Source organism: Ptiloglossa arizonensis, chromosome 5 (genome assembly GCF_051014685.1).
Source record: "Ptiloglossa arizonensis isolate GNS036 chromosome 5, iyPtiAriz1_principal, whole genome shotgun sequence".
Classification (NCBI taxonomy): Eukaryota; Metazoa; Arthropoda; class Insecta; order Hymenoptera; family Colletidae; genus Ptiloglossa; species Ptiloglossa arizonensis.
Window position 1 is genome coordinate 20,675,879 of NC_135052.1, and position 26,097 is coordinate 20,701,975.

The following is a 26,097-nucleotide window of genomic DNA, read 5'->3' on the forward strand; positions in this document are numbered from 1 at the left end:
AGTTTCGTTCAATTAAAAGATGAAGAATATAAATACGAATTGGAGCCAACTTTTTCAAAGAAAATTCCAACGATAATTGCACAATATTGAATACGATTCATCTTCCCTCTCTAAACTATTAAACCATCCTCGCAAATAATTACCACGTTTATTCGATTGGACAATTAAATTTTTCTTCGTTGTAAAATATTTCGTTCTACAATCAAATTTATAATTTGTATTTAACGAGTAACGAATAAATATTCATTATCGAATAATATTGATTTTGGAAAGTACAATACTTCTCATTGTCAGTTGTATTTCATTCGTCTCACACCCCCTCTATAAACTATTAAACCACCTTGCCAAAAAATTACCACCAGTAATATTCATTCGATTGGACAATTAAATATTTCGTTCTACGATCAAACTTATAATTTTTATTTAACGAGTAACTAATACTATTTCATTCGTCTCTAAACTATTAAACCACCTTCACAAATAATCACCACCAGTAACATTCATTCGGTTGGACAATTAAATTATTCTTCGTTGTAAAATATTTCGTTCTACGATCAAACTTATAATTTTTATTTAACAAGTAACTAATAGTATTTAATTCGTCTCTAAACTATTAAACCACCTTCACAAATAATCACCACCAGTAATATTCATTCGGTTAGACAATTAAATTATTCTTCGTTGTAAAATATTTCGTTCTACGATCAAACTTATAATTTTTATTTAACAAGTAACTAATAGTATTTAATTCGTCTCTAAACTATTAAACCACCTTCACAAATAATCACCACCAGTAATATTCATTCGGTTGAACAATTAAATTATTCTCCATTGTAAAATATTTCGTTCCACAAGCAAACTTATAATTTTTATTTAACAAGTAACTAATAGTATTTAATTCGTCTCTAAACTATTAAACCACCTTCACAAATAATCACCACCAGTAACATTCATTTGGTTAGACAATTAAATTATTCTTCGTTATAAAATATTTCGTTCCACGATCAAACTTATAATTTTTATTTAACGAGTAACTAACAATATTTCATTCGTCTCTAAACTATTTAACCACCTTCATAAATAATCACCACCAGTAACATTCACTAGGACAATTAAATTATTCTTCATTATAAAATATTTCGTTCTACAATCAAACTTATAATTTTTATTCAACAAGTAACTAATAATATTTCATTCATCTCACACCCTCTCTAAACTATTAAACCACCCTCTGAAATAACCACCCATTAGTAACATTTACCATAGGATTATTCATAAAGTCATTTAGTCTTTTATATTCATTCAGTAAAATTTCTCCTGGTAAAACGTTTCGTTCCACAATTCCAATTTTCCAAAATTCCAAAATTTCTGTTATTCGTCGCTAGAAATTCCCCTCCTCTAGAATGAAAATTTAAATCCCCGTAAAAAAACAAAAATCGCCTCGTTACACTACGTTCTCCGGATAACAAGAAATCGAATTGAACAGCGAATTCGTGATCGGTACAAAGAACAACGAGGTTCGATGAATGGTCGTTCGACTGACCCGAAAATTGATGTAAATTAACAGTCATCGAGTGGGCCAGGTGTTAAAGACCGATGGAAGCCAACGAAAGAGTACGTAACGAAGCACACCGATGTTGGCACTCGGCATCGAGCCGGACCGATATTCTTTATTTAGCTGTCGATAACCAATCGGCCGGGTTTTATTTAGACCCCCGATACTATTTCTCCTCGTTTCCACCCACACAAACAACTATGCTCATTGTTACGGATGAGACTCGGTCGACGACGATTATTGCACCCCTTCTCGTTGCGTTCACCCCGTATTGAAACCGGAGTGCACCTCAAGAGGGGGGACAGATTAAACACCGAGCAGAAAAATATGTTTTCGCGCGATTACACTTACGGTTATCTGAGAGCGTGTTGTTCGTTTCGGAAAAAAAAAAGAAGAAGCATCGGAGTGGAAATCGAACGAGGAACCGCGTTTAGGGTTATCTTCGATCGGGTCAAGATTCGATGGGTACTCGCCGGTCTCATTGGGCCAATTAACTGCACGGGAATTTATCGCTGACGATATCGCTTTTCTTTGCTACTGACTTGCGACACTCGCGAGATAATGTCACTTGTGCACAGTGTGTCCCGCTTATTATTACTGTTGAACCTCGCGGTTGAATATTTCGCGTTCGGGGTACACTCGTGTGTGTATTGCGCGGAAATGTAATATACTAAGGGTGTATATATGTGTGGGTGTAGAGACGAGGTGTAGTCGAAGATTCTATTATAAAGCGTAACCTCGTGTACGAGGTAATCTCGTATTATATATTCTCTGAAATAAAAATGTTTGCGTCAGGTGTGTGGTTGATGATTTTATTATAGAGCACAACCTCGTACACGAGGTAATCTCGTATTGTATATTCTCTGAAATAGAAATATTAGTTTCGAATGTGTAGTTGAAAGTTCTATTGTGAGATATAATTTCATATATTCTGTAAAATGAAAGTATTGCAGCGAGACAATAATTAGGAATATCGTGTGTGTGTATTATGTATTTATCTTCTTTTATTTTTGGCTGCACCAAGGGATTCGCGGAGAATTTTTCTGTCTGTTTATTTATTGTCTGTAAACGTTTCGTGGTTGCACGAATTTGAATACAAATTTGGATGAATTGAATTGTTGAGAGAGGATCTGGACAAGATCGAAATAGACATTCTAACTGTATTTTTGCGTGGTCGTACAAGATCGACGCTGTGGGAGTCCAGCGTCGATTTGGAGACTCGTAAATTAGGGTACGGTCCCGGTCTCGAAGTCTATTTATTGTGCTCGAAAACTATTTAGTTACAAAGTTGTGCAAACTGACACTTATTTGGTCATTCACCAAGTACAATAAATTTATCTCTTCATTCTACTATGGTCGCTCGATCCTCTCGTGATCGTGACTGTGTAACTCTAGTTGTGGAAACTTTTTTTTCTTATTTTATTTTTGCACTAATAATAATATTATACTTTTTTACACTAATACTATTATTTTTACATTAACTGTAATAATATTATTATTGACTTTATCGTTGATAATAATATTATGGATTGAATCATTTTATAATATTATTATTGGCTTCATCGTTTATTATATTATGGAGTTTATCATTTTATAAAATTATTATTGATGATAATATTATGGATTGAACCATTTTATATTATTATTGGCTTCATCGTTAATAATATTATTGATTTTATCATTTTATAATATTATTATTGACTTCATCGTTTATTATATTATGGAGTTTATCATTTTATAAAATTATTATTGACTTTATCGTTTATTATATTATGGAGTTTATCATTTTATAAAATTATTATTGACTTTATTGTTGATGATAATATTATGGATTTTATCATTTTATAAAATTATTATTGACTTTATCGTTTATTATATTATGGAGTTTATCATTTTATAAAATTATTATTGACTTTATTGTTGATGATAATATTATGGATTTTATCATTTTATAAAATTATTATTGACTTCATCGTTTATTATATTATGGAGTTTATCATTTTATAAAATTATTATTGATTTTATCGTTGATGATAATATTGTGGATTTTACCATTTTATAATATTATTATTGACTTCATCGTTTATTATATTATGGAGTTTATCATTTTATAAAATTATTATTGACTTTATCGTTTATTATATTATGGAGTTTATCATTTTATAAAATTATTATTGACTTTATCGTTGATGATAATATTATGGATTTTATTATTTTATAATATTATTATAAGCTTCATCGTTAATAATGTTATGGATTTTATCATTGTACAATATTATTATAGATGTTATTATTCACAAAATTCTTACCAACGTTTATTTATCTGTGTATTATCTCCTTTGTGGTAATACAAATGCAAAATAAGCACACGAAAAGCGAAACGAGTGAATATGAATTGCAACGAGTACTGTTTATAAACCTAACCTCATTTGAATCGATCTGCCCGGATATTCTCGAAATGAGACGCAAATATCGGAAAATATTTCGGGCAAAAGTTGAAGAGCTTTAAAAGGAACACAATTCGATGTCAATCATATTTTTTTTTTTTACATTTATCGAGATAAACCTTTTCTAAATAATATGTATCCAATAATATATTATCGACATTTTTCTAAATAAATTCGTACATTTATCGATGCATCGGTACAGTTTCACGTTCACGATAAAAATAAATTAATCGAGAAGATACTCGAACAAAATCTCTTTGGAAACTATTCGACTTTTATCCAGGACAGTTTTCAATATTAACAATAATTTCAAAATTATTCCCAATGAATTAAACAGGACACCCTATGCATCTGAAACAAACTCCATAATATTGCTACATTCTCAGCGAAGAAAATTTCACTTTGTAATTAATCCATGCCTAATACTCAATTTTTCTCTCAAGTACAGAAACACAGTTACGTAATAAATTCGATAACAATACAACGTGTAAACACGGTCGCATCCTCATGTACGATAATCAATCAATCAGTCAACTGTCACCGATAGTAATCGATAATCGTAAACTACGTCCAGGATCAAGTATCAGTAATTTCCAATCGTAAAACGAAAAGAAAATAAAAATAAAAAAACAGAAGAAAGCCCTTTTAATCGTTCACCAGAGAACACTAACAAATATTAGTTAATCATTCGATAGAGTACGACTCTAGAAACAATTTCATTTAATCGATCAAACCAATGTATCGTATCCCCCATTGATCCATCGAATCGATTATAACCAGATATGTAATTAAAATCGAATCTCGGTAGAATTTAAATTTCACGATCAACGACGAACAAATCAACTACGGTACGATGATTACGTTCGCTTTGACGGTGACCGTACACCGTATTTGTTAATCGTGTTTATCGATCGGGGGGATGGGTATCCCGATCAGTGGCTCGATTTTTCGCTAATCGTTAATTATCAATCGCGTCGCGTTTCCCGGTCGACGATTTAATCGCGTTCGCGCGGAAAATGTCGCGAATATGGAAATATGTATCGGAATCGTTTCGGTGGCTGGTGTGTTTGTATTAGGGGACCGGAAAGTAATGTCGTTTCCTTACATTAAATTCAAACACAAATTTTTAACGAGTTTTTATTTTTAATCAATGATATAATCACCCTCATTATCAACAACCTTTTGCCATCTAGTGTGCAAATTTTCAATGCCGGATCGATAAAAATCAATTGGTTTTTGAGCAAAATATACAGAGATGGCATTTTGAATATCATCCAAATTTGCAAATCTTTTGCCACTTAGAAAGTGTTGAAGCGATCGGAATAAATGGAAATCCGATGGTGCAACATCGGGCGAGTATGGTGGGTGAGGCAGTACCTCCCACCCCAATTCATTAATTTTTGCCAAGGTTCGTCTTGCGCAGTGCGGTCTTGCATTATCGTCTTGCAGAATAACGCCTTTTCTGTTGACAATCGCTGGCCACTTTTCAATTAAAGATTTATTTACACGATCTAATTGTTCACAGTAAAGGTCTGCATTCACAGTCTGTCCAGGTTTCAGCACTTCAAAATGAACAACGCCGCGAATACTCCACCAAACACACAAAAGGGCCTTTTTGGGGTGTAAACCTGGCTTAGCAGTACTTTGTGGCGATTCATTTAGAGAGAGCCACTGCCTTTTGCGTTTTGGATTATCATAAAGAACCCACTTTTCATCTCCGGTGATCAAGCGATCAAAAAACGCTTCTGTATTGTGCCGTTGAAGCAATAAGTTGCATGTGGTGGATCGGTTAGCCTTGTTCTCTTCGGACAGATTATGCGGGACCCAAACACCTGCTCTGCTTACTTTTCCAATCTGCTGCAAATGTTCTTGGATGGTCGACCAAGGTTGGTTAAGACTGTTTGACAATTCCTCGATTGTCTGACACGGATTTGCTTCCATTTCCGCACTTAACACGTCATTGTCTAACGTTGTTGGTCTTTCTGATCGATACGAGTCGGAAAGATCAAAATTACCGGATTTGAACTTGGAAAACCACCTTTGGCATTTACGAACGTCTAATGCATTTGGATAAACATCGCAAATGTTTTTGGTAGCAACTGTTGCGTTACTACCCTTGCGAAACTCAAAAAGCATGCAATGCCGGATATGTACCTCTTCTGGTATTTGGCTGTCCATTTCACCCAAAATTGTAAAGAAAAATTTTAAATTTAATTATTTACAACTAAACAAGTCACTATAACCTCAGAATGTCTTTGCTACGACTTTAATGTACACAATGAGCTGACAAATGACAATCAAATAGTGACATGCGCAGAAACGACATTACTTTCCAGTCCACCTAATATATTGCATATAGACGTTACCCACTGCACCGTGGCGGCTGCATCGTAAATTATGATCATTTATTGACAGGAGATCGTAGATTCACCGGATACATAGTACTGCACCGTGACGTATAGGTGCAATATATCAGATACTTGGACCGGATCCCAGCCTTGAGGGTTTATTCTAGTAACACGAGGGTTTCCTTCTCGAATCCCGAGCTCTGCGCGATCTTGCTACATTTTTCGCGCGATTCGGGACCCGTGCTCCAAAGGGAAACACGGTTATGACGTATTGTGATTATATTGGACGAGATTCCCCAGCTATTCGAGGTGTATTCGATTACTAATCACTATATAATCATAATCACTACTATATAGTACTAATATAATATATATATATATATAATATAATATATAAACTAATATAATATATAATACTAATCACTAATCATAGTGATCGCGGTGAATCCTTGGTAATTCTACGAAGCTCTCGTCACTTTCGTTGAAATTTCGTTCTAGTATCACTATGAAAATTCTTGTTTTGTAAATCGGTACGATTGAGTGTCTTTTGATTAGAATTTGGCTCGTTTCTCGATCAATTGAGGTAGTAAACAGCTGAGGTGTCAAAGAAACGTAAATTAAACTGTTGACGCGCTTTGAATATAAATTTCAACCCTGTTCAGAATTCGTAACCTTCGCTACGCTGTGTCGCAAAAATACAATGTTGCTAGCATCCTTGCCAAACGATCAGAAGAACGATTGCAACGCAATGATTCGAACGAGTGGCATACTAATGCGGATTACAATGTAGGGTTAATTTCGTTCATCGACGTTTGCACGATTTTATCGTATATTTACGATTTTCTCGCGAGAATTATGTGGTCGTTTGGAAAGGGAGTCATTTCGTGTTTTTATTATTTGGTGAAAATGAAACACGATTTTTTTAGAGAGTGTAAATATTTTATTAAATTATACATTCTCAATTTTGGAAAACGAAATTACTTTTCGAACAACCTAGTGTTATACTCGATTGAAATACTCTAATGCACGACTTTTGTATCTCTTTGAATAAAATTGAAAATACAAAGGATTGAAATTATTATAAACGTACGCTAAAGTTGTACGGAAGATCGTGTCGTGGATCGAACAATTATTGAAAAATCTTGTCGAAATCAATCTTGTCTTGACAATCTTTGTCGTTGGAAAGATGGAAATTGAAGTTACCTATGGTAATTGTAAATAAAATAAAAAATATTCAATTCGATTCTAGGAACGAATTCTCGTTAGCTTCGAATGCATTTGAAATGCATTTAAGTGCATTTGTTTCACACTTTCGATGAATCGATGCGTTTTCAAATCGAAGGAAACTTCCAATTGTAAATAGAAGTTCAGTGAAATTAATTCAAGTGAAATTAATTCAACTTTGGAATAAGAAAACGGTCTCGATGAGAAAACGGATACAGGAGCGGTTTTAGCAAGAAAAAAAAAAAAAAAAAAAGAAGAAAAGGGTACTCTGCAAATAAGTGGCCCGTTCAAATAATAGAACGTTCAAATAACAGCCGCGTTCTGATAGCAGAGCATTCAGAAAATGGTTCTGGTGTACGAGGGTTGCCATTCTCAGCTCTCGGTGTCTTTTCTTCCATCTACGAGTTTTCTCGTCCGCGACTCTGTGGTTTCTGCGTTCTCGTATTTCCCTTTTTCCTCGCGTGGAGCTCGGGTTCCAAGTATATTTCAGTGCGCGCAGGCTACCCTGTTGAAACCTTGTATATTATTGGTTTTGCGTTTCACACTGGGGTGCCAAGAATCTAGCCCAGAGCCCCTGTTCATCGCGAAAGAAAACCACGGGTTTCGCGGGGGATGACGAATGGCGAAAAACGATTTCACGGGGCCGTACGATATTCGTCGATAACTTCGGGAACCGTGAGGGCTGGGGCGGAAAAATATTCGTCGAGGAAATTTCTTTAAAGAATACCTCGAAACACGTGTGTTCTCGTCGCAGTTGGGAAATTTGAATTATGAATTAAGATTAATAATTCTTTGAGGAAAATTTTCTTTGTACTATATATCTTTACACTTGTGAGGTAGCATAAAATAATTCTAATGGTTTTTTTTATATATAACATTGTTAGATGTGAATATTGTTCGTGTATGTATTTTTATTATTCAGTCTGGAAATTGAAGTTATGAATCAAGATTAATAATTCTTTGGGGAAAATTTTCTTTGTGCTATATATCTTTACACTTGTGAGGTAAGATAAAATAATTCTAATGGTTTTTTTTATATATAATATTGTTAGACGTGAATCTTGTTCGTGTATGTATTTTTATTACTCAGTCTGGAAATTGAAGTTATGAATCAAGATTAATAATTCTTTGGGGAAAATTTTCTTTGTGCTATATATCTTTACACTTGTGAGGTAAGATAAAATAATTCTAATGGTTTTTTTTATATATAATATTGTTAGATGTGAATCTTGTTCGTGTATGTATTTTTATTACTCAGTCTGGAAATTGAAGTTATGAATCAAGATTAATAATTCTTTGGGGAAAATTTTCTTTGTGCTATATATCTTTACACTTGTGAGGTAAGATAAAATAATTCTAATGGTTTTTTTTATATATAATATTGTTAGATGTGAATCTTGTTCGTGTATGTATTTTTCTTACTCAGTCTGGAAATGATTAATAATTCTTTGGGGAGAATTTTTTGTGTACTATATATCTTTACACTTGAGGTAAGATAAAATAATTCTAACGGTTTTTTTTATATATAATATTGTTAGATGTGAATCTTGTTCGTGTATGTATTTTTATTACTCTGGAAATGATTAATAATTCTTTGGGGAAAATTTTTTTTGCACTATATATTTTTACACTTTTTTACTTCTCAGTGAGGTAAGATAAAATAATTCTAATAGTTTTTTAAAATATAATATTGTTAGATGTAAATTTTGTTCGTGTATGTATTTTTGTTACTCAGTCTGGAAGTTGAAGTTATAAATCAAGATTAGTAATTCTTTGGGGAACATTTTTTTTGCATTATACATTTTTACACTTTTTTACTTCTCAGTGAGGTAAGATAAAATAATTCTAATGGTTTTTTCCAAATATAACATTGTTAGATTTAAATCTTGTTCGTGTATGAATTTTGTTAGTTTTTATTTTTTTTTATATATAAATGTGTATACTTTCGAATTTACGTATGGAAGACGTTTGATAAGAATATTTTTGAAATTAAGACAAAAATATATATAGTAACCATGGAGTAAATTGTGCGAAGAAAAATAGCAACGATGAACTAATTTTCGATTTAGTACGAATTATTTATTTTCACATAGCAGAAAAATCGATACAGTTTACGAAGTAAATTGAGAATAGTAAATAAAAAAAAAAAACATACAAAAATTCCCAGCAGTACAAACTCTCTCCTCGTGCAACAAATTATGCGTTTCTGTATACTAGAAAAAATCAATTGAAAGAAATAAATAGAATAAAGTCAATTGAAACAAAAAAATAGAATAACGTCAATTAAAAAAAAAAATAGTAGGGAAAATGTTACGATGGGCAAACAAAAATTTTCAGCTCGACAAACGATCGAAAATGAACGATTTTTAAAGAATAAGCTCGTTTGCTGGAACTTTCTCAGATTGTTCGATGCGCTAGAACGATCGTGAAAATAGTCGAGTCTCGAAATAAAAACGAGTCTCGTCGGGTTCTTGTTTTCCCTGAGTATAAAATGCTCAAGGTAACGGTGATCTACGAGGTGGAAAACAGATGGTACGGGTTCACCGAGTTTGTTTTGAGAAAACGACCGCGAGAGTTACGATGCGTTCGCCACGATGGCGGTGCAATTGTGCCAGGAATTTGTTCTAATTGAGAAAACGCACGGCCGTTTTAGCGGCAAAACTCGCCCGTTGTAACTTTCACCAAGAACGTACTCTTTCGCTGGGAAAAAGGCCAACGCGTGCTCCTTACGATCTGCGTCGTTGAATCTGTATTATTTCGTTCGTGGGGTGGGGGAAGAATTACGAAAAAGAAAAAAAAAGAAAAAAGAACGTTGAGACCGGTTTACGAGCCAGAAGTTCTTTAAACGTGGAATATTAACATCGTAATGTCTTCGATAAATCCGCATACAGATTTGTATATTTTCAGTGCACCTCAATTTACAACCGATCTCTGCGAAACATCAAGAATTTCGCTATTCGTTTTTTCGGGTTAAAGTACACTGTAAACATCCTCTTACGGGAGGTACGAGGAATTGTAAACGTGTCTGTTTCTTTTACAATAACGGACGAAAGTTGAAAAATATCTTGATAAATTGACACTCGTGTTACACCGTCACTATATCGGTGCATTTTGTTTCTCTTTTAACGATTCTGGTGTTTGGTGAAAATACAGTTTCGTAGATTATAAATAATTTTAAAGTATTTATTTCCGATCGACGAAATGGGTATTAAACATGGATTTATCAAGCGATTCGTAACTTTTGTAAGGGTGATCTTTTTGCTGGAGGAAAAATTGAAAATCTTTTTGAAGAGGATGTATAAATATGTAAGCAGAATTGTGGATTAAAGTACTTTGTAGTCTTCGAACGAGAGTTTTTTAATTAGAATTAATTGTTTTCCGGCTGAAACGGATACCAATATTCATTCGATGTATTTTTTGTTCCATGTATGAAGGTAAATGTTTCGCTTCTCGGTTTATCGCTAAACGGTTGCACAAAAACTCAACTATTCCTGAATCGAATTTTATTACACTCGTAACACTCGATTTAGGCCGAACCGTGATAATCGTAAAAAGCGTATTTCTTCTCTTAATTAAATGAAATTAATTTACACACTCGAGATACAAAAGGAGAAAAAAAAATCAAGGCAGCCTCAGCAATCAAAACTCTTTCAATTTACATATCTTTATTTACTCACTGGTATTGGTCACTGTCGATGAAAAAGAATTATAAATATACCGATTGCATCTTCGTTGATAATTATCTTTCATAATTGCAATAAATACACATGGATGTACGTGAGTCGTAAAGTGTACAGATTGTTTCTAAAAAGTGATTTTGTACTTTGCAAGCTTGGAATCGGAAATAAATTTGATTCGTATAAAGGTTGACTAATAAAAACAATACATAACGACCTTTATTTGATCGAATGTATACTCGGATAAATTTTAACACGTGCAACATAAGCACTTAAATCGTATTTACATAGTGTTATTTCTAGAATTTATCGAAAAACTAGAGTGTATTTAAATCAACGCGAGTTACGTTAAATATCATTCAGAAATATTTATTCTAATATAAATCTTGGAAATTGAGTTCTGGATTGATCGAAGTGTAAATTTCCAAAGTAAATTTTTTTTCAGTGGCAAAATACAAATTGCTCGTGATTTTTATTATACTCGAGGAGAAACGTAACACAGTGGAGGTAGTGGATAATAGGTTTTTGCTGCAAAGAAAATGTCACGATCGCGGTCGATCGACGCCGTGAGTGGCGCGAAAAATTGAATTCGCGGAAAGGAAAAATCGCGGCAGTAATCGCGTCGCGGCGGATACACGCGTCGCACGTGTCGCTGCACACGCGTTTTTTGCCATAGTTGCGAGCATGTTCGGGCGATAAGGAAGCGAACGCGGCCCGATTTCATTCTCTCTCCCTCTTTCTCTCCCCTACTCACTCGCTCACTTCTCCCCTCGATCATTTACTCAGTCGCTCATTCACTCTTTCACACACTCGTTTACTTACTCGTTCACTCACTCTCTTACTCTTTCTTATTTTATTTCTTTTCTTAGACTCACTCACTCACTCACTTATTTCTCATTCTTTCTACTCACTCAATCACTTACTTGTGCACTCACTTATTCATTTACTCACTTACTTTTACATTCACTTACTCATTCACTCACTTAGTTTTACATTCACTCACTCACTCTCACTTTTACACTCACTCAATTACTTCCGCACTCTTTTACTCACTCACTCACTTATTCACTTTTATACTCGTAAACTTCCTCACTTACTCACTCACTTTCGCATTCACTCACTCACTTACTCTCTCACCCACCCACTCACTCGTTCATTTTCGCACTCACACGCTCCTTCATTTACTTTCACACTTAGTCGTCCACTCACCAGCTCATTTTCGCACTCACTCACCCACTCACTCGTTCACTTTCACACTCACACACTCTCTCATTTATTACTCTCTCACTTACTCACTCACTTTCGCATTCACTCACTCACTTACTCACTCACTTACTCTCTCATCCACTCACTCACTCGTTCACTTTCGCACTCGCTCATTTACTCTCTCACTTGCTCACTCACACACTCCCTCATTCACTCGCTCACTCACTTTCATACTCACACACTCCCTCGTTTACTCACTCGCTTACTCACCCACTCGCTCGCTCATTTTCACACTCACAGACTCTCTCATTTACTCTCTCACTCACTCACTCGCTTACTTTCGCACTCATCCACTCACTCACTCACTTTCGCACTCATCCACTCACTCGCTCACTTTCACACTCACGCACTCTCTCATTTACTACTCTCTTATTTACTCACTCACTTTCGCATTCACTCACTCACTTACTGTTTCACTTACTCACTCACACACTCCCTGATTTACTCACTCACTGACTCACCCACTCACTCGCTCACTTTCACACTCACAGACTCCCTCATTCACTCTCTCACTCACTTTCGCACTCATCCACTCATCCACTCATCCACTCATCCACTCATCCACTCATCCACTCATCCACTCATCCACTCACTCATTCACTTTCGCACTCACCCACTCACTCACTCACCCACTCACTCGCTCACTTTCACACTCACAGACTCCCTCATTCACTCTCTCACTCACTTTCGCACTCACCCACTCATCCACTCATCCACTCACTCATTCACTTTCGCACTCATCCACTCACCCACTCGCTAGTTCACTCTCTTCTTTTTCTTTCTCTGTTTCTCTCCTTCTCTCTCTCTCTCTTTCTGAAGTCTTCACGACGGCAAAGCCAGCCGACATTTCGCCGGGGACGTAATCGCGGCCCATCGAGCCACTATGGTTCTTCATTCATGCGTCCGGGCAGTTCCATCGAGACGTTTACCAGCGGCTTTCATGCGTGCCGCGTCGCGACCGCAGTCTCAGCCGCGAGGGCTCCACCGATTCGAATGAAAGAGCATTCGCAATCGTCTGGCACACAACGCTCCACGGACCGTGCCCCGAGACCCATTAACCCTTTAATAAGTCGCGATGGAACATAAATATTCCCAGCGCCACGGTACTCGAATATCCTCATAATCGGATATTCGACCGATTGCGCGATTCCTCGCCGATCTTAGCCCTCTTCAGGGACGAATTATTTCCCTCAAAGTGAACCGACACGCCAATCGATATCGATCGATCGCCTTTTATTATTACGTCGATTATTAACCTGGGTTACATCGTTGGAAAATTTTTGTATTTATTTATTTATTTATTTATTTATTTATTTATTTATTCAATTTCTTTATCGCACAATTTACGAATACAAGGAACGAACGATGAATTGAAAAAGACACATTAGGAACGTACGGTATAAACAAAAGAGGAGTGCAACGAGACGAGGTGCAGCTAATGGTGCTGTTACGTAACCTAACCTCAGGAAATTACTTGAAACTAAATCTGAGAACTAACCGACACGTAAAACGCGATTTAATCGAAAGACGCGTAACAGTAAACGAAGTTTTATACGTTGCGATAAATTGTAAAATTATTGAAACGATTTAAGTATTGCGTTCAAAAATTTTATAATATATTCTCGAATCGGTTGAATAGTACACTCTTGCAGGGTACGAAGATTTGAATCGATACCTCGGTTACTATTGATTCTATCGAAAATTTGTACAGAATTGAAAAGTTTCCAAATGTAATTTACGATAATTTCTTTCTTGTATTTTTCTAGTGTAAAAGGGAACAACGTACTTTCGTTTAAAAATGTGTAACAAATTTTATCGAAATCGTTTCAGTCGTTTTCCCGCGATGTTAAATTTATATGGATTTATATTTGATAAATGTACGTTTTTCGCTCGAAGCGCTCTTTTTTATCTTTTGTCGAAATAATTGTTTAAATAACATTATCGCGATTTATCATTTTCGCGAATAACGATAAACGTGGGTGAATTTCGTACGATGTGACTTATTGGTTTTTTGTCAGCAATCGTAAATATACAGAGCGTCCTGTAAATTATGATCACGTGTACACTAAAGTTTGCATAGACACACGTCCTTATTTTAAACATTACAGACATTTCAATATTTTCACTTTTCTTCGTATTAGAAGATACTATCAAAAATAGATTATATTCGTTCGAAATTGTGAAAATCTTTGCATAAGTCGATTTGAAAAAAGATCAACTAAAACAAATGTTCATACAAAGATTCTTTACCACTTTTAATTACTTAATGTACAATTTCATACATTTCGATTCATTTTTCTCGATGATAGATCCCATTCAATGTCAAAAATATATTTTCAAAATGAAAATATACTCACATCCTGTAGAATCATTTTATAGATATATTTACATACATACAACTCCAGTTGGATATTTATTTATCGATACTCGAATTTCGTGTTTCGGTGAATTTCGAATTGGAGCGATTCGATTCGTTAATTCGCGAGAACAAGAACCCCCATACGAAATTAAGTTACTCGATTAGAAATTTCTTTCGATCGAATCACTTTTTATCGTTTCTCTCCTACGAGTCCGCCCACGATTACCGAACGCGTGAAAAGGTGTTTGCGGTGCGATATAATTAGAAAAGAGGAGCATTAGTCCAAGTTAAGATATTCTGGGAATTCAGTGTCGTGCCGCGAAATTCTTGGCTCCTGTTTGCCAGGTTCACCCTGCGCCGGAAGCTTATGCAATTACGTGATTAAAAGAGGTCACCGTCGCTATATGTAGTACACGATACACGAGCGAATTTTCATCATCTTTACGCTCGGCCCGCGCCTCTACACTATTGTGCCGCGTGGCATAAATAGGTGGACAAATTGAAGACACCCACTTGAGTCTATTTGATTCCGAGCGCTACAATTTCGTTACATAATTATCAACGGAAAGATATCGTTCCCGATATTGCATTTTTTAATAAAGACACCGCAACGAAATCAACGTGGAGAATTTCTAACAGCGTCGCGAAAACGCGTCACGGTCCACCCTCTCGTGGTGTCGCGGATCGTTGCGACATTACGAGAGGGAGGTGAAATTTAATCACCGTTGTATCCACGATTCGTTTACATCGTCTTTTGTTTACTTTCGGGACGAAAGGGAGTATGTAACAGGTGGCGAGATGATTAATTTTTGCGACACTATGCGAGACTGTGTTGGTGACCGTTGTACAGGTAATTGGGAAATTTATTGCGTCGATTTAAATTGTTTAAGTGTGTTTATTTACAGTTGCTTTTGTGATTATTGGTAAGGGATGTTAAATTGTTTTACAGTCACTTTTTCGTTCTTGACGTGTTCACTTTGGAGTGATTATTCTGTGAAATTGAAAACTATCGCTAATTATGCGTTTTGCGTGGAATTGAACATTCGAGGAGTTTCATGAAATTATGTACGGTCTGTGAAACGAAAAACTTTGCGTTTGAACTTACCAATTGTCCTAAAGAAAAACATTCCCCAATTTTCAAACCATCCCCTCCTATCGAAGTGTACAATCGAGATTATATTTCTATTATTTAACGTTTCTCGCTTATTCTCTTCAAGATGCACCATGACACTAAAAAAATATTAAAAGTGTTCAGAGAAGTGTTCAGACAATTTGTAAATGAGAAAAGTGTCGTGGTCAAATATTGACATACAATTTAATTACTGTTGATATATGTATTTAATTATTGTTGACATGTATTTAATTATTGGAGACATATTTAGTTATTGTTGACATATATTTAATTATTGTTGACATATATTTAACTATTTTGGACATATATTTATATTTAATTATCGTTGACAAACACTTGACAATTTTGGATAAATATTCACATCTAACTATCATTGACATATATTTATATTTAATTATTGTTGACATATATTTACCAATTTGGACATATATTTATATTTAATTATTATTGACATATATTTACCAATTTGGACATATATTTATATTTAATTATTATTGACATATATTTACCAATTTGGACACATATTTATATTTAATTACCATTTACAAACAATTGTCAATTTTGGAAAAATATCCACATCTAACAATCCTTAACATATATCTATATTTAATTATCATCGACATATATTTCCAATTTTGAGCATACATTCACATTTAACTACCATCGACATACATTCACACTTAACAATCATCAACGTACATCTCCACTTAATAATCACCAACGTACATTCATATTTCATTCTCGCGAATTATCGTCAAGACGATAACTATCATTGAGACGACTTGGCGCGTTACAATCGCCGAATCGAGAAGGCGTGGACGTCCAATGACAAATCGAAGACACTGAATTGTATTCTGCGTCGTAGAACGTCGATCTCGAACATACGCACATACACGCATACATACATGCACACATCCATACATACGCGCATAGACGAGCGCGACGTCGCGACGTAGTTTTTCCCTTAAATGGCATTCCGCGCGTCGATACGTCGGGGGACGAGAGTCGGTTCCGTTTCTTTTCGTATTTGCAAATCGTCGGGGGTCACACGCTCGCGATCGAGAGTTCGAGACCTAACGCGTCTATTTGCCGTCGTTCCCGCCGGAATATGCATAATGCACGCGGTTCGAATATGCATAATACCGAGTGCAGCTGCATACGCAGCGAATAAATCACCGACAGGTTTTACTTCCTCCTTCTGCCTTCTTTTCTATTCTCCTTCGTCGTTTCAGTCGCGCCCCTATTGTCGACGAATGATAATCGATCGATTCTAGGTCGATTAATAATCGCTCGATCGTTCGATGCGCCGTAATAATGCAAATTAACCAAGCGAATCAAGACGTAGCTGCCGAACGTTACGAGGCTTCGTTCTTTTTCTATTTCTCTTTCTTCCCTTCTCTTCTTCTTTTCTTTTATTTTTTTTATTCTTCATCTCGTCCCCTCCTTCGTTGTTTCAACGTCGCGAATTGCTCGGTGTCTCTGGCCGGGTCTTTTAACGCCCTAATGGATTTTCTTCCAGCAATTTCCGATGCGACGTATACCGGAACTGGCGGCTTCCGCGCGAGAAAACGAAAACATCGCACGGAGTAACGCCGCATAAAATCGATACATAGTCCAACCAGTTGTGCAACCCATACTTTAACCTCGATTTAACCGTTCTCGTTCCCATTCACTATCTACGTTCTATATTGCGCGAGAATATAGAGAATCCACGATTCGAAATTCTCCAATCTTTCGAAACTCGAGAGAACACCGTGCAAGAAGATTCAAGAAGTGGTTCGATTTTTCTTTAATTTTTTTTTTTTTATCTTTAAGGTGAAAAAAATACTCGAGAATCTTCGATGAGATTCTCGGTCGAGATCGTTGCACATAGAATTCGTTGAATTTGGCGAGAGACTCGACACGTGTGCGATTGACAATCCGAGGGAAAAAGAGTCGGTTAATCGGATTGCTGGCTCGTGTGTTTGTCGAGCAACTCCATCGGCTGATCTATTTAGGTCATCGGCAGATTCTTCCTTTCCAGGTTTAAATATTCAGAAGTGGCATCGTAGATCGGGCGGAGTCAATGTTTGCAAAGTTACGGCTCGAAAGCAGGAAACTTTCCACCAATCTTTATTTTCACGAGTCGTCCATTAGCGATGGATTCTTTCAAATGGATCCTTCGTGCCAACATTCGATACACTCTTGCTTAAAGGGGTATTTGTTCCTGTTTTTTCTTTACAATAACAGAGACGATGGTCGTGGAGTGTTTCGAGGAATCGATACTTCTCGTTGCCATTATTTTCTTTTAATTGTTCTAGGAGATAGTTGCCATAAGGACTATTTCGTGGATGAGAAATCATTTCGGATTATTTATTTCCAAGCCACAGAATTAACGTAATTGTAACACTCGTAAAGCTAAATTTCAATTATGTTTCACAGTAAACATACATTTCAATTTGTGTTTCACTGTATAATTTTTAGAATGTTAATATTTTTGCTATAGCAAAATTTGAAAAGTTTCAAAAATATATAAGTATGTAAGAAAAATTTCCAATTGGAATACTTTGGGTTTTTTTTCGAAAGAAAGGATTCTTCATGGAGCGATGCAAATGTGCAATTTATATTCCAGCCTACAATTTTGTTAACCTTATGTAACTCTTTTTAAAACAAAATTTGTGCATCTTTGAAAATGTATCCGTAAGAAAAATTATCGTTTAGAATATTCAACGGATTATTGAAAAAGGAAAAAAATTATTCATCGAGCAATGCAAATATAAACACCACTTGCACTTCAGTCTGCAACATTTTTAATGTGCAATTTATATTCCAGCCTATAATTTTGTTAACCTTATGTAACTTTTTTTAAAGCAAAATTTGTGCATCCCTAAAAATGTATCCGTAAGAAAACTTATCGTTTGAAATATTTAACGGATTGTTAAAAAAGAAGAAAAATTATTCATTGAGCAATGAAAATGTAAACACCACTTGCACTTCAGTCAGTAATATTTTTAATATACAATTTATACATTAGCCTACAATTTTATCAACCTTAAGTAACTTTTTTAACCTTTTGGTTATAGAAAAATGTCTACATTTTGAAAACTGTAAATATATAAAAATTATCGTTGCAAATAGTTTGTAGATTCCCCCCAAAAAAAGAAATTTACAATTATTACGTATTTTCTGCCCGAGAAGAACGAATTCCCTTAACTGGCGGACCTACCGTAGTTGAAACGAAATTAATCGAGCTCTCAAGGTCACCGGACAGCAATCCCCCCCACCGCGATATTCGATCGCCTCTCCTTTCTCTTTCTCTCTCTTTCTCTGTTCGTTATCCGTCTGTCATCCCCGTGAAAACCAATAGACACGTTCTCCGTCTCACGAACAGAGATGAAAGCTGGCGTGGCGTAAAAACGAGAGAATCGTGGCCGTGTATAAGTCACAGTGAACGACGTGTCCCTGAACGGTTAATCGATTCTGTTCCGAATATAGTCACCGATTTCTCCAAATATAGGGATGAGTTTCTTTCATTGGTTTCGTCGTCTACGTTGGACCACATCGTAATTTACGATTTAAGGTAAATTCGTCCCGTTCGATCGACGGTTGGCTAAACCGATCGGTGAACGACGAAACGACTCGGATTCGTTTCCGTGGTCTTTACTCGCAATTGGTAGTTAATGACAGCGTGTAGCGTCAGTCGACGCAACCGTTCCGCCGTGAATGATAAATCATTACATTGTCTACGCGGAAAGTCGATTTGTATCGCTACCGCGATGCTGTCATCGTTTGAAAAAAATTCTAGTCCGGAGCGAAGGTCGGTTATCGGTTGTTCTTTAATTGTTCTTTAAAGCGACTACACCGAGCGTCTATTGTCCAGATCAGGCCACAGTTTCACGGACGAACGGTAAGGAGGATCGTTTTTCGAGCAGGTCGACGGAAACGATATATTCTCCTCGCGAGTCCACGCACGTAACCATTTTAAAGAGAACGTTCTTCGCTCATTGTAACGATACGCATCGGTGAGCCCCGAGTAAGGTGACACCGAGAGACGGACCGAGTGCGTCGCGATGATGCAGTTAGCTGTAGAACACGATACTTTGGTTCTACTCGCGAAACCGAGTTCCCACGTGCGCGACGCTCGTTGGAAAATCTCTACGAGGCGGTCGACACTGTTTCGAAGCTTTTCACGCGAAGCTCCCCTGTTGCTTTCGTGTCCGTGATTTCGAAGACACGGGAGAAAAATCACGATTCCCCTCGTTATAGGTACGGAGGACTCGAGAGGTAGTCTAGTGGTTTCCGCGCGGGGACGAGAGATGGCGCTGCGCGACAGCGTGGTAAACAACGTGGTGGGGGGTAACCCCTGAACGACCTCGAGCGACCAGTTGAATTTGCGCGGATTGTAGCATCGTCAGGAGCCCGCGTTGATGGTTATCGTCACGGAGCGACGAGTATGGGAGCGAGATCACTCGAAACAGACGCGTTATGTAATTCCAAGAACCACAATCTTCGCATCTTCGCGATTAACGATTCATTGCTTTTTCTTCGGATATTGTTTTTCCTTGGCACAGCGACAGAAGTGGATTGGTAGATGTATATTTTGCACGAATTTGAGTAATTGTAAAGTAACGTGTAAAGTAACGTGAGTAATTGGATAAGTATAAATTTGGTTGAAAAATCCAAAGGTGTCGTGGGTATAAAAATATCCGAACAAAAGCGACTTTTAGCGACTTTCGTGGGAAATTAATATTATAGTAGAATAAGTATTGTAAGGGATTATAATCATTTTCTAACGGATATTTTGTACAAAAATGCAATGAAATGTGTTTTTATTGAATTGAAGTTGAAAAAAATAGTTATTAATTTGCTAGAAATGTAATAATATTAAACAATCGCAGAAGAAGAATGTTACGCAGTATTATGCAATTATTCGTTGAAGAATAACGATAAAAAGTTATTTTCTTTTGATTATTGAATTTACGAATGAGTCAATACTATCGGATAATTTTGCTACAGTTAATTACTAATTATGCTATAGTAGTAAAATACAGAGTGGTCCCAAATTTTTCATCAACAGTGAATCTCGAAATTACGTAATATAAACAGAACAAAGTTCACGAATAGAGAAGAGTAATATTCTTTCTAGAATAATTTTCTATTCCTATAAAAAAAAACAAAACCGTGGTAACCATCTTATAATAGATTGTTCAATAAGTTTCGTCATTCGATAAGGAAACAACCTACTATTAATTATGCTATGATAGTAAAATACAGAATGGTGCCAAATTTTTGAAATTATGTAATATAAACAAAGCAAAGAGTTCACGAACAGGAAAAGAATAATATTCTTACTGAAATAATTTTTTATTCGTATAAAAAAAACAAAACAAAATAGTGATCATCTTATATTAATTACGTTATAGTTGTAAAATACATAGTGGTCCCAATCTTCTGATCAACAGTGAATCTCAAAATTACATAATATAAACAAAGCAGAGTTCACAAACAGAGAAGAGTGATATTCTTCTTGGAATAATTTTTAATCCATATAAAAAAAAAAAAAAAAAAAAAAAAACAGTACTGTGGTAGACATCTTATATTAATAACACTATAGCAGTAAAATACATAGTGGTCCCAATCTTCTGATCAACATTGAATCTCAAAATTACATAGTATAAACAAAACAAAGAGTTGACAATCAGTGAACAGTGATATTCTCCCTGGAATAATTTTTTATCCATATAAAAAAAAAAAAAAAAAAAAAAAAAAACAGTACATCTTATATTAATAACACTATAGCAGTAAACTACACAGTGTTCCCAAACTTTTGATCAATCGTGTATTTTCGAGTAGGTATAATTCCCGTTGATTACCGAACGTTGTAAAAAAAGTGGTGATTCTCGAAATTACGTAATACATCCCGGTGCTTGGGTCGAGCATTACCCGGCTCGGCGAGCTCGTGTCGGGTATCGGGGGGGAGTATCGTGTACCCCGGTATCTCGGCTACCCTACCCCTGAAATATTTGTACCTCGGTTGTCCCCCACCCTCCGCGTCAGAGTCAACAGCCTTTCGCGTGTACCACGCGCACGCTTGAACGCGGCTTAACGCGAACACGAGACGCGTCGGTTGCATTTCGCGTTGATCTCGTCATCCGCCGCGGTCAGTAGCAATTGTCGCCCTACGACCAGGAAGTGCCTGGACACCGCGCGACTACGGGGATCCAGGCTGTGACGTAAGGGCGTTGAAACGGTGCAACGTCAGCGATAAAGCGAGCGAACGAGCGAGCGAACGAGCGAATGGTGCCCGCGACCTTGAGTTTTCATCGCGTGCCAAGATTACGTTTGCAAAGCTCGCGTCGATCAATTATAAACCTGCCACTTAGCGCTGCTAGCGACGCGAGTACCTCGATCGGGATGCGTTCAACCCTGTTTCGGTCCGCCTCACCGTTCTCGTTTCGCTATCGATCCGTGGAGAGGGAGAGAGAGAGAGAGGGGGACGGTTTTACGCGCTCCCTCCCCCCCTCGAGGGGCCCGCCATTGGGATTCAGCTTTTATTTTCATCTCGTAACAGAGAACGCGGCCTGGATGCAACGAGACTCGTCGCGTCCCGACGCGAACTGGATTCTCAATGCCCTGGACAGGTTTCAACGTTTGTTCGCACACTCGTTCAACAAGGTAACTGTCACTCCTGGAACCTTCCAGATGGAAGTGTATACGGAGGTTTTTAGGCACATCTGGCGTAATCGGGGATAATCGTGGCTAGTTGTTGATTGAAATTGTGCCTTGGATCGGTAGTACTTGGGACACTCGGGTCGGGATTTGAGATTCTTGGATGATGGGTACTTGGATGATGTGGAAGGTTTGCCTTTTTGTGGAGATATCGGGTGGATTGGGAATGTACAGTTGAGGATGAACGATCAGTTTTTAGCGTTGAGATATTGGGTGGAGTAGGAATGTACAGTTGATTATGAGCGATCAGTTTTTATTGTGGAGATTTTGATAAATTGGGAATGTATAAAGTTGAGTATGAATTATCATTTTTGTTCGTTGAGATATTAGGTGGACTGGGAATGTACAAAGTTGATTATGAGCAATCAGTTTTTATCGTGGAGATTTTGATAAATTGGGAATGTACGAAGTTGAGTATGAATGATCAGTTTTTAGCGTTGAGGTATTGGGTGGATTAGGAATGTACAGTTGAGTATGAAGGATTATTTTCTTTTCGTTGAGATATCGGGTGGTTTGGGAATATACACAGTTGATTATGAGCGATCAGTTTTTATTGTGGAGATTTTGATAAATTGGGAATGTACAAAGTTGAGTATGAATGATCAATTTTTAGCGTTGAGATATTGGGTGGACTGGGAATGTACAAAGTTGATTATGAGCAATCAGTTTTTATCGTGGAGATTTTCATAAATTGGGAATGTATGAAGTTGAGTATGAATGATCAGTTTTTATTGTGGAGATATTGGGTGGATTGGGAATATACAAAGTTGATTATGAGCAATCAGTTTTTATCGTGGAGATTTTGATAAATCGGGAATGTACAAGATTAAGTATGAACGATCATTTTTTTTCGTTGAGATATTGGATGGACTGGGAATGTACAAAGTTGATTATGAGCAATCAGTTTTTATCGTGGAGATTTTTATAAATTGGGAATGCATGAAGTTGAGTATGAATGATCAGTTTTTAGCGTTGAGATATTGGGTGGATTAGGAATGTACAGTTGAGTATGAAGGATTATTTTTTTTTCGTTGAGATATTGAGTGCTTTGGGAATGTACAGTTGATTATGAGCGATCAGTTTTTATTGTGGAGATTTTGATAAATTGAGAATGTAGAAGGTTGAGTATGAACGATCAGTTTTTATCGTTGAGATTTTTTTCAATTGGAAATGTACGATAGTTCTTGAAAAGGAATCGACAGTATTGGATCTAGGTACTGATGTTGTTCTGTAACCATCTGTTTTCCGTGGAGATATTGAGCAAATTGGGAAACTGTGTTGAACATGAACGATCATTCTTTATCGTGGAGATTTTCGTAAACTGGGAACGTACAGTGTTAACTACGAACGATCTGTTTCCTTCGTCGAGTTATTGGCAAATCTAGAACGATGGTCCTTGAGAAACTCCGATCAGAAATGAACACTCTTGGACCTAGAAACATAGAACCTTCGTCCGAAACAATCTTTTCCTTTCGTAACGATTTTTGGTACATTGCAAGTGTACAGTAGTCTAAGATAGATCGGTGATATGTTCCATAAGTATTCGCCTAAATTAATTATATCATTAGGAGAAAACAAAGTTCTCCAAGCATCGTGCACGTCCCTTCGAGACAAGATTCGTACCCCCTCGTGATACACCCGTGACACACATAGCGAGTATGCAAGTGCATATAACAAAATTGTCTACCTTTGAATTAGTATCACGTATCCTCAAATTTGGGAGAGTCGACGAAATCAAGCAACTCCACTCGCTGTGGCTAAACGCAGGCAAGAAATTCTTAAATATAGGCCACGAGAGTAACGTTCACTCAACGAGCGAGTAAAAGTAGGATACGCCTGTTGTGTCATCTCGGTAGAATCTCTAACTGTGAATCTTTAAATAAATCATTGGAGCAACCGCGTTCAAAAGTCGCTGCAAAAATCCACCGTAGCGAGAATCGACCGAATTGAACCAAACTCGATCGAATTCGAAACTCTCGATCCGATCTCAAACTCTGAATCCGTCACCGATGAATATTCCCGATGATTATCGATCGATGTTCGACGTAAGCAGATTTCGTGAAAGCAATAAGCATCGTAATACTATTGCACGTGTTTTACAGACATTTATAGGTCCTCTAATCGCCTGGTCGGTTTATGGCGATGATCACGGTGTAACGCTGTTCATATTTTACTCCACAGATGTCGATCTGCAAACTCAAATCGATGCTTCGCTGACGATGCCGGCCACTTATCAGACCCTCGTTGCCCGAGCTCAATTGGCCCAGCAATGTTGCGGATTGGCACGGGAGCAAACCAGGATCTGCGAGAGGCTGGTTCACGATCAACACCTTCAGCAACAGGGCTGGGCCGCCGTGGTGGCGAACCTGGAGGACATCACGCAGATGTTCCAGTCACGGGTCGATCTTCTCCAACAGAGCTTCGCTGTCTACCTTTCTGAGAGACAGCAACACATGGAACTGCTCGAAAAGTGAGTTTCGTATCGTTGCTTACGAATATCGAGGTAGACTACTCCATTTTCAATCAATGGAATATTTTACGTAATATTTTTTCGAGACAAATAGTCGTCAGATGTGTCAGGGATCGAAACAGTGGTTGAGGAAGATCAATGAATGATTCTGGTTCGAATGAAATTTGTAACGAAGAAAATTAAGTTCTCGTGTAGCAGGAACGAATATTTTCTCCGTTTGCTTGAAAAATTATCCAGGATGGTTCATAGATACGTTTTCGTACATCAGGGAGTGAGTCTACATACTGAGTAACAAATGCCCCATGAACGTTTGCTCTGTGTACCTCGGTTGTCGAGGTGCGAACGATGGAAGGAAATGTTACATTTTGTAAGATCAATTTGCACAGTTGTATCTACGACTGATATTGTATATACTACTGTACACAACGTGTATAGTTCGATATCGTCGAAGAAAGCTATTACTCAAGTTGTGCTGTAAATTGTGAGTTTCGTTGGATGAAACTCGATCCAAACTTTCATCCTGAGAGTTCAAAGACACCTGTTCCACGAGTACAGTTCTCGAACAAGCCGGAACGGAATTATTGAAAAATGAAAGTGAACTACTTTTCTCTCGATCCCCGATTACAATTTGAGTCTGTTACAAAGATGGAACGATTAGAGTGTCGGACACGAAGGTCCCAGTAGCGGTGGTAAAAGTATTGCGTTTCAATGGAAATTAATTGGTCATGGTTTATCTAAACTCAGCCGTCGTGTGTAATTAAAGTTACCGGTAACGAACGATTTGCACGATCGTAATCTAACAATATTTCTGTAAAGCTCGTAGTTGTTTAGCATTCGAGCAAAAGACGCGATAATCGCCGTCAATTAAACAATACGACGGTCGAACGTATATTCCACGTGTTTTTTTTTCC

The 26,097-nt window shown here is 36.9% G+C and overlaps 1 protein-coding gene across 2 annotated transcripts in view; it reads left to right on the plus strand.

Moving 5' to 3' along the window:
• Positions 1–26,097, plus strand: part of Atg17 (autophagy-related 17) — a 125,492-nt gene that overhangs the window by 91,049 nt on the left and 8,346 nt on the right. For both annotated transcript variants that reach the window (XM_076313106.1, XM_076313107.1), the window contains exon 3: positions 24,898–25,186. In XM_076313106.1, the coding sequence (XP_076169221.1) occupies positions 24,898–25,186 (289 nt within the window). The remainder of the gene's footprint in view (positions 1–24,897; positions 25,187–26,097) is intronic.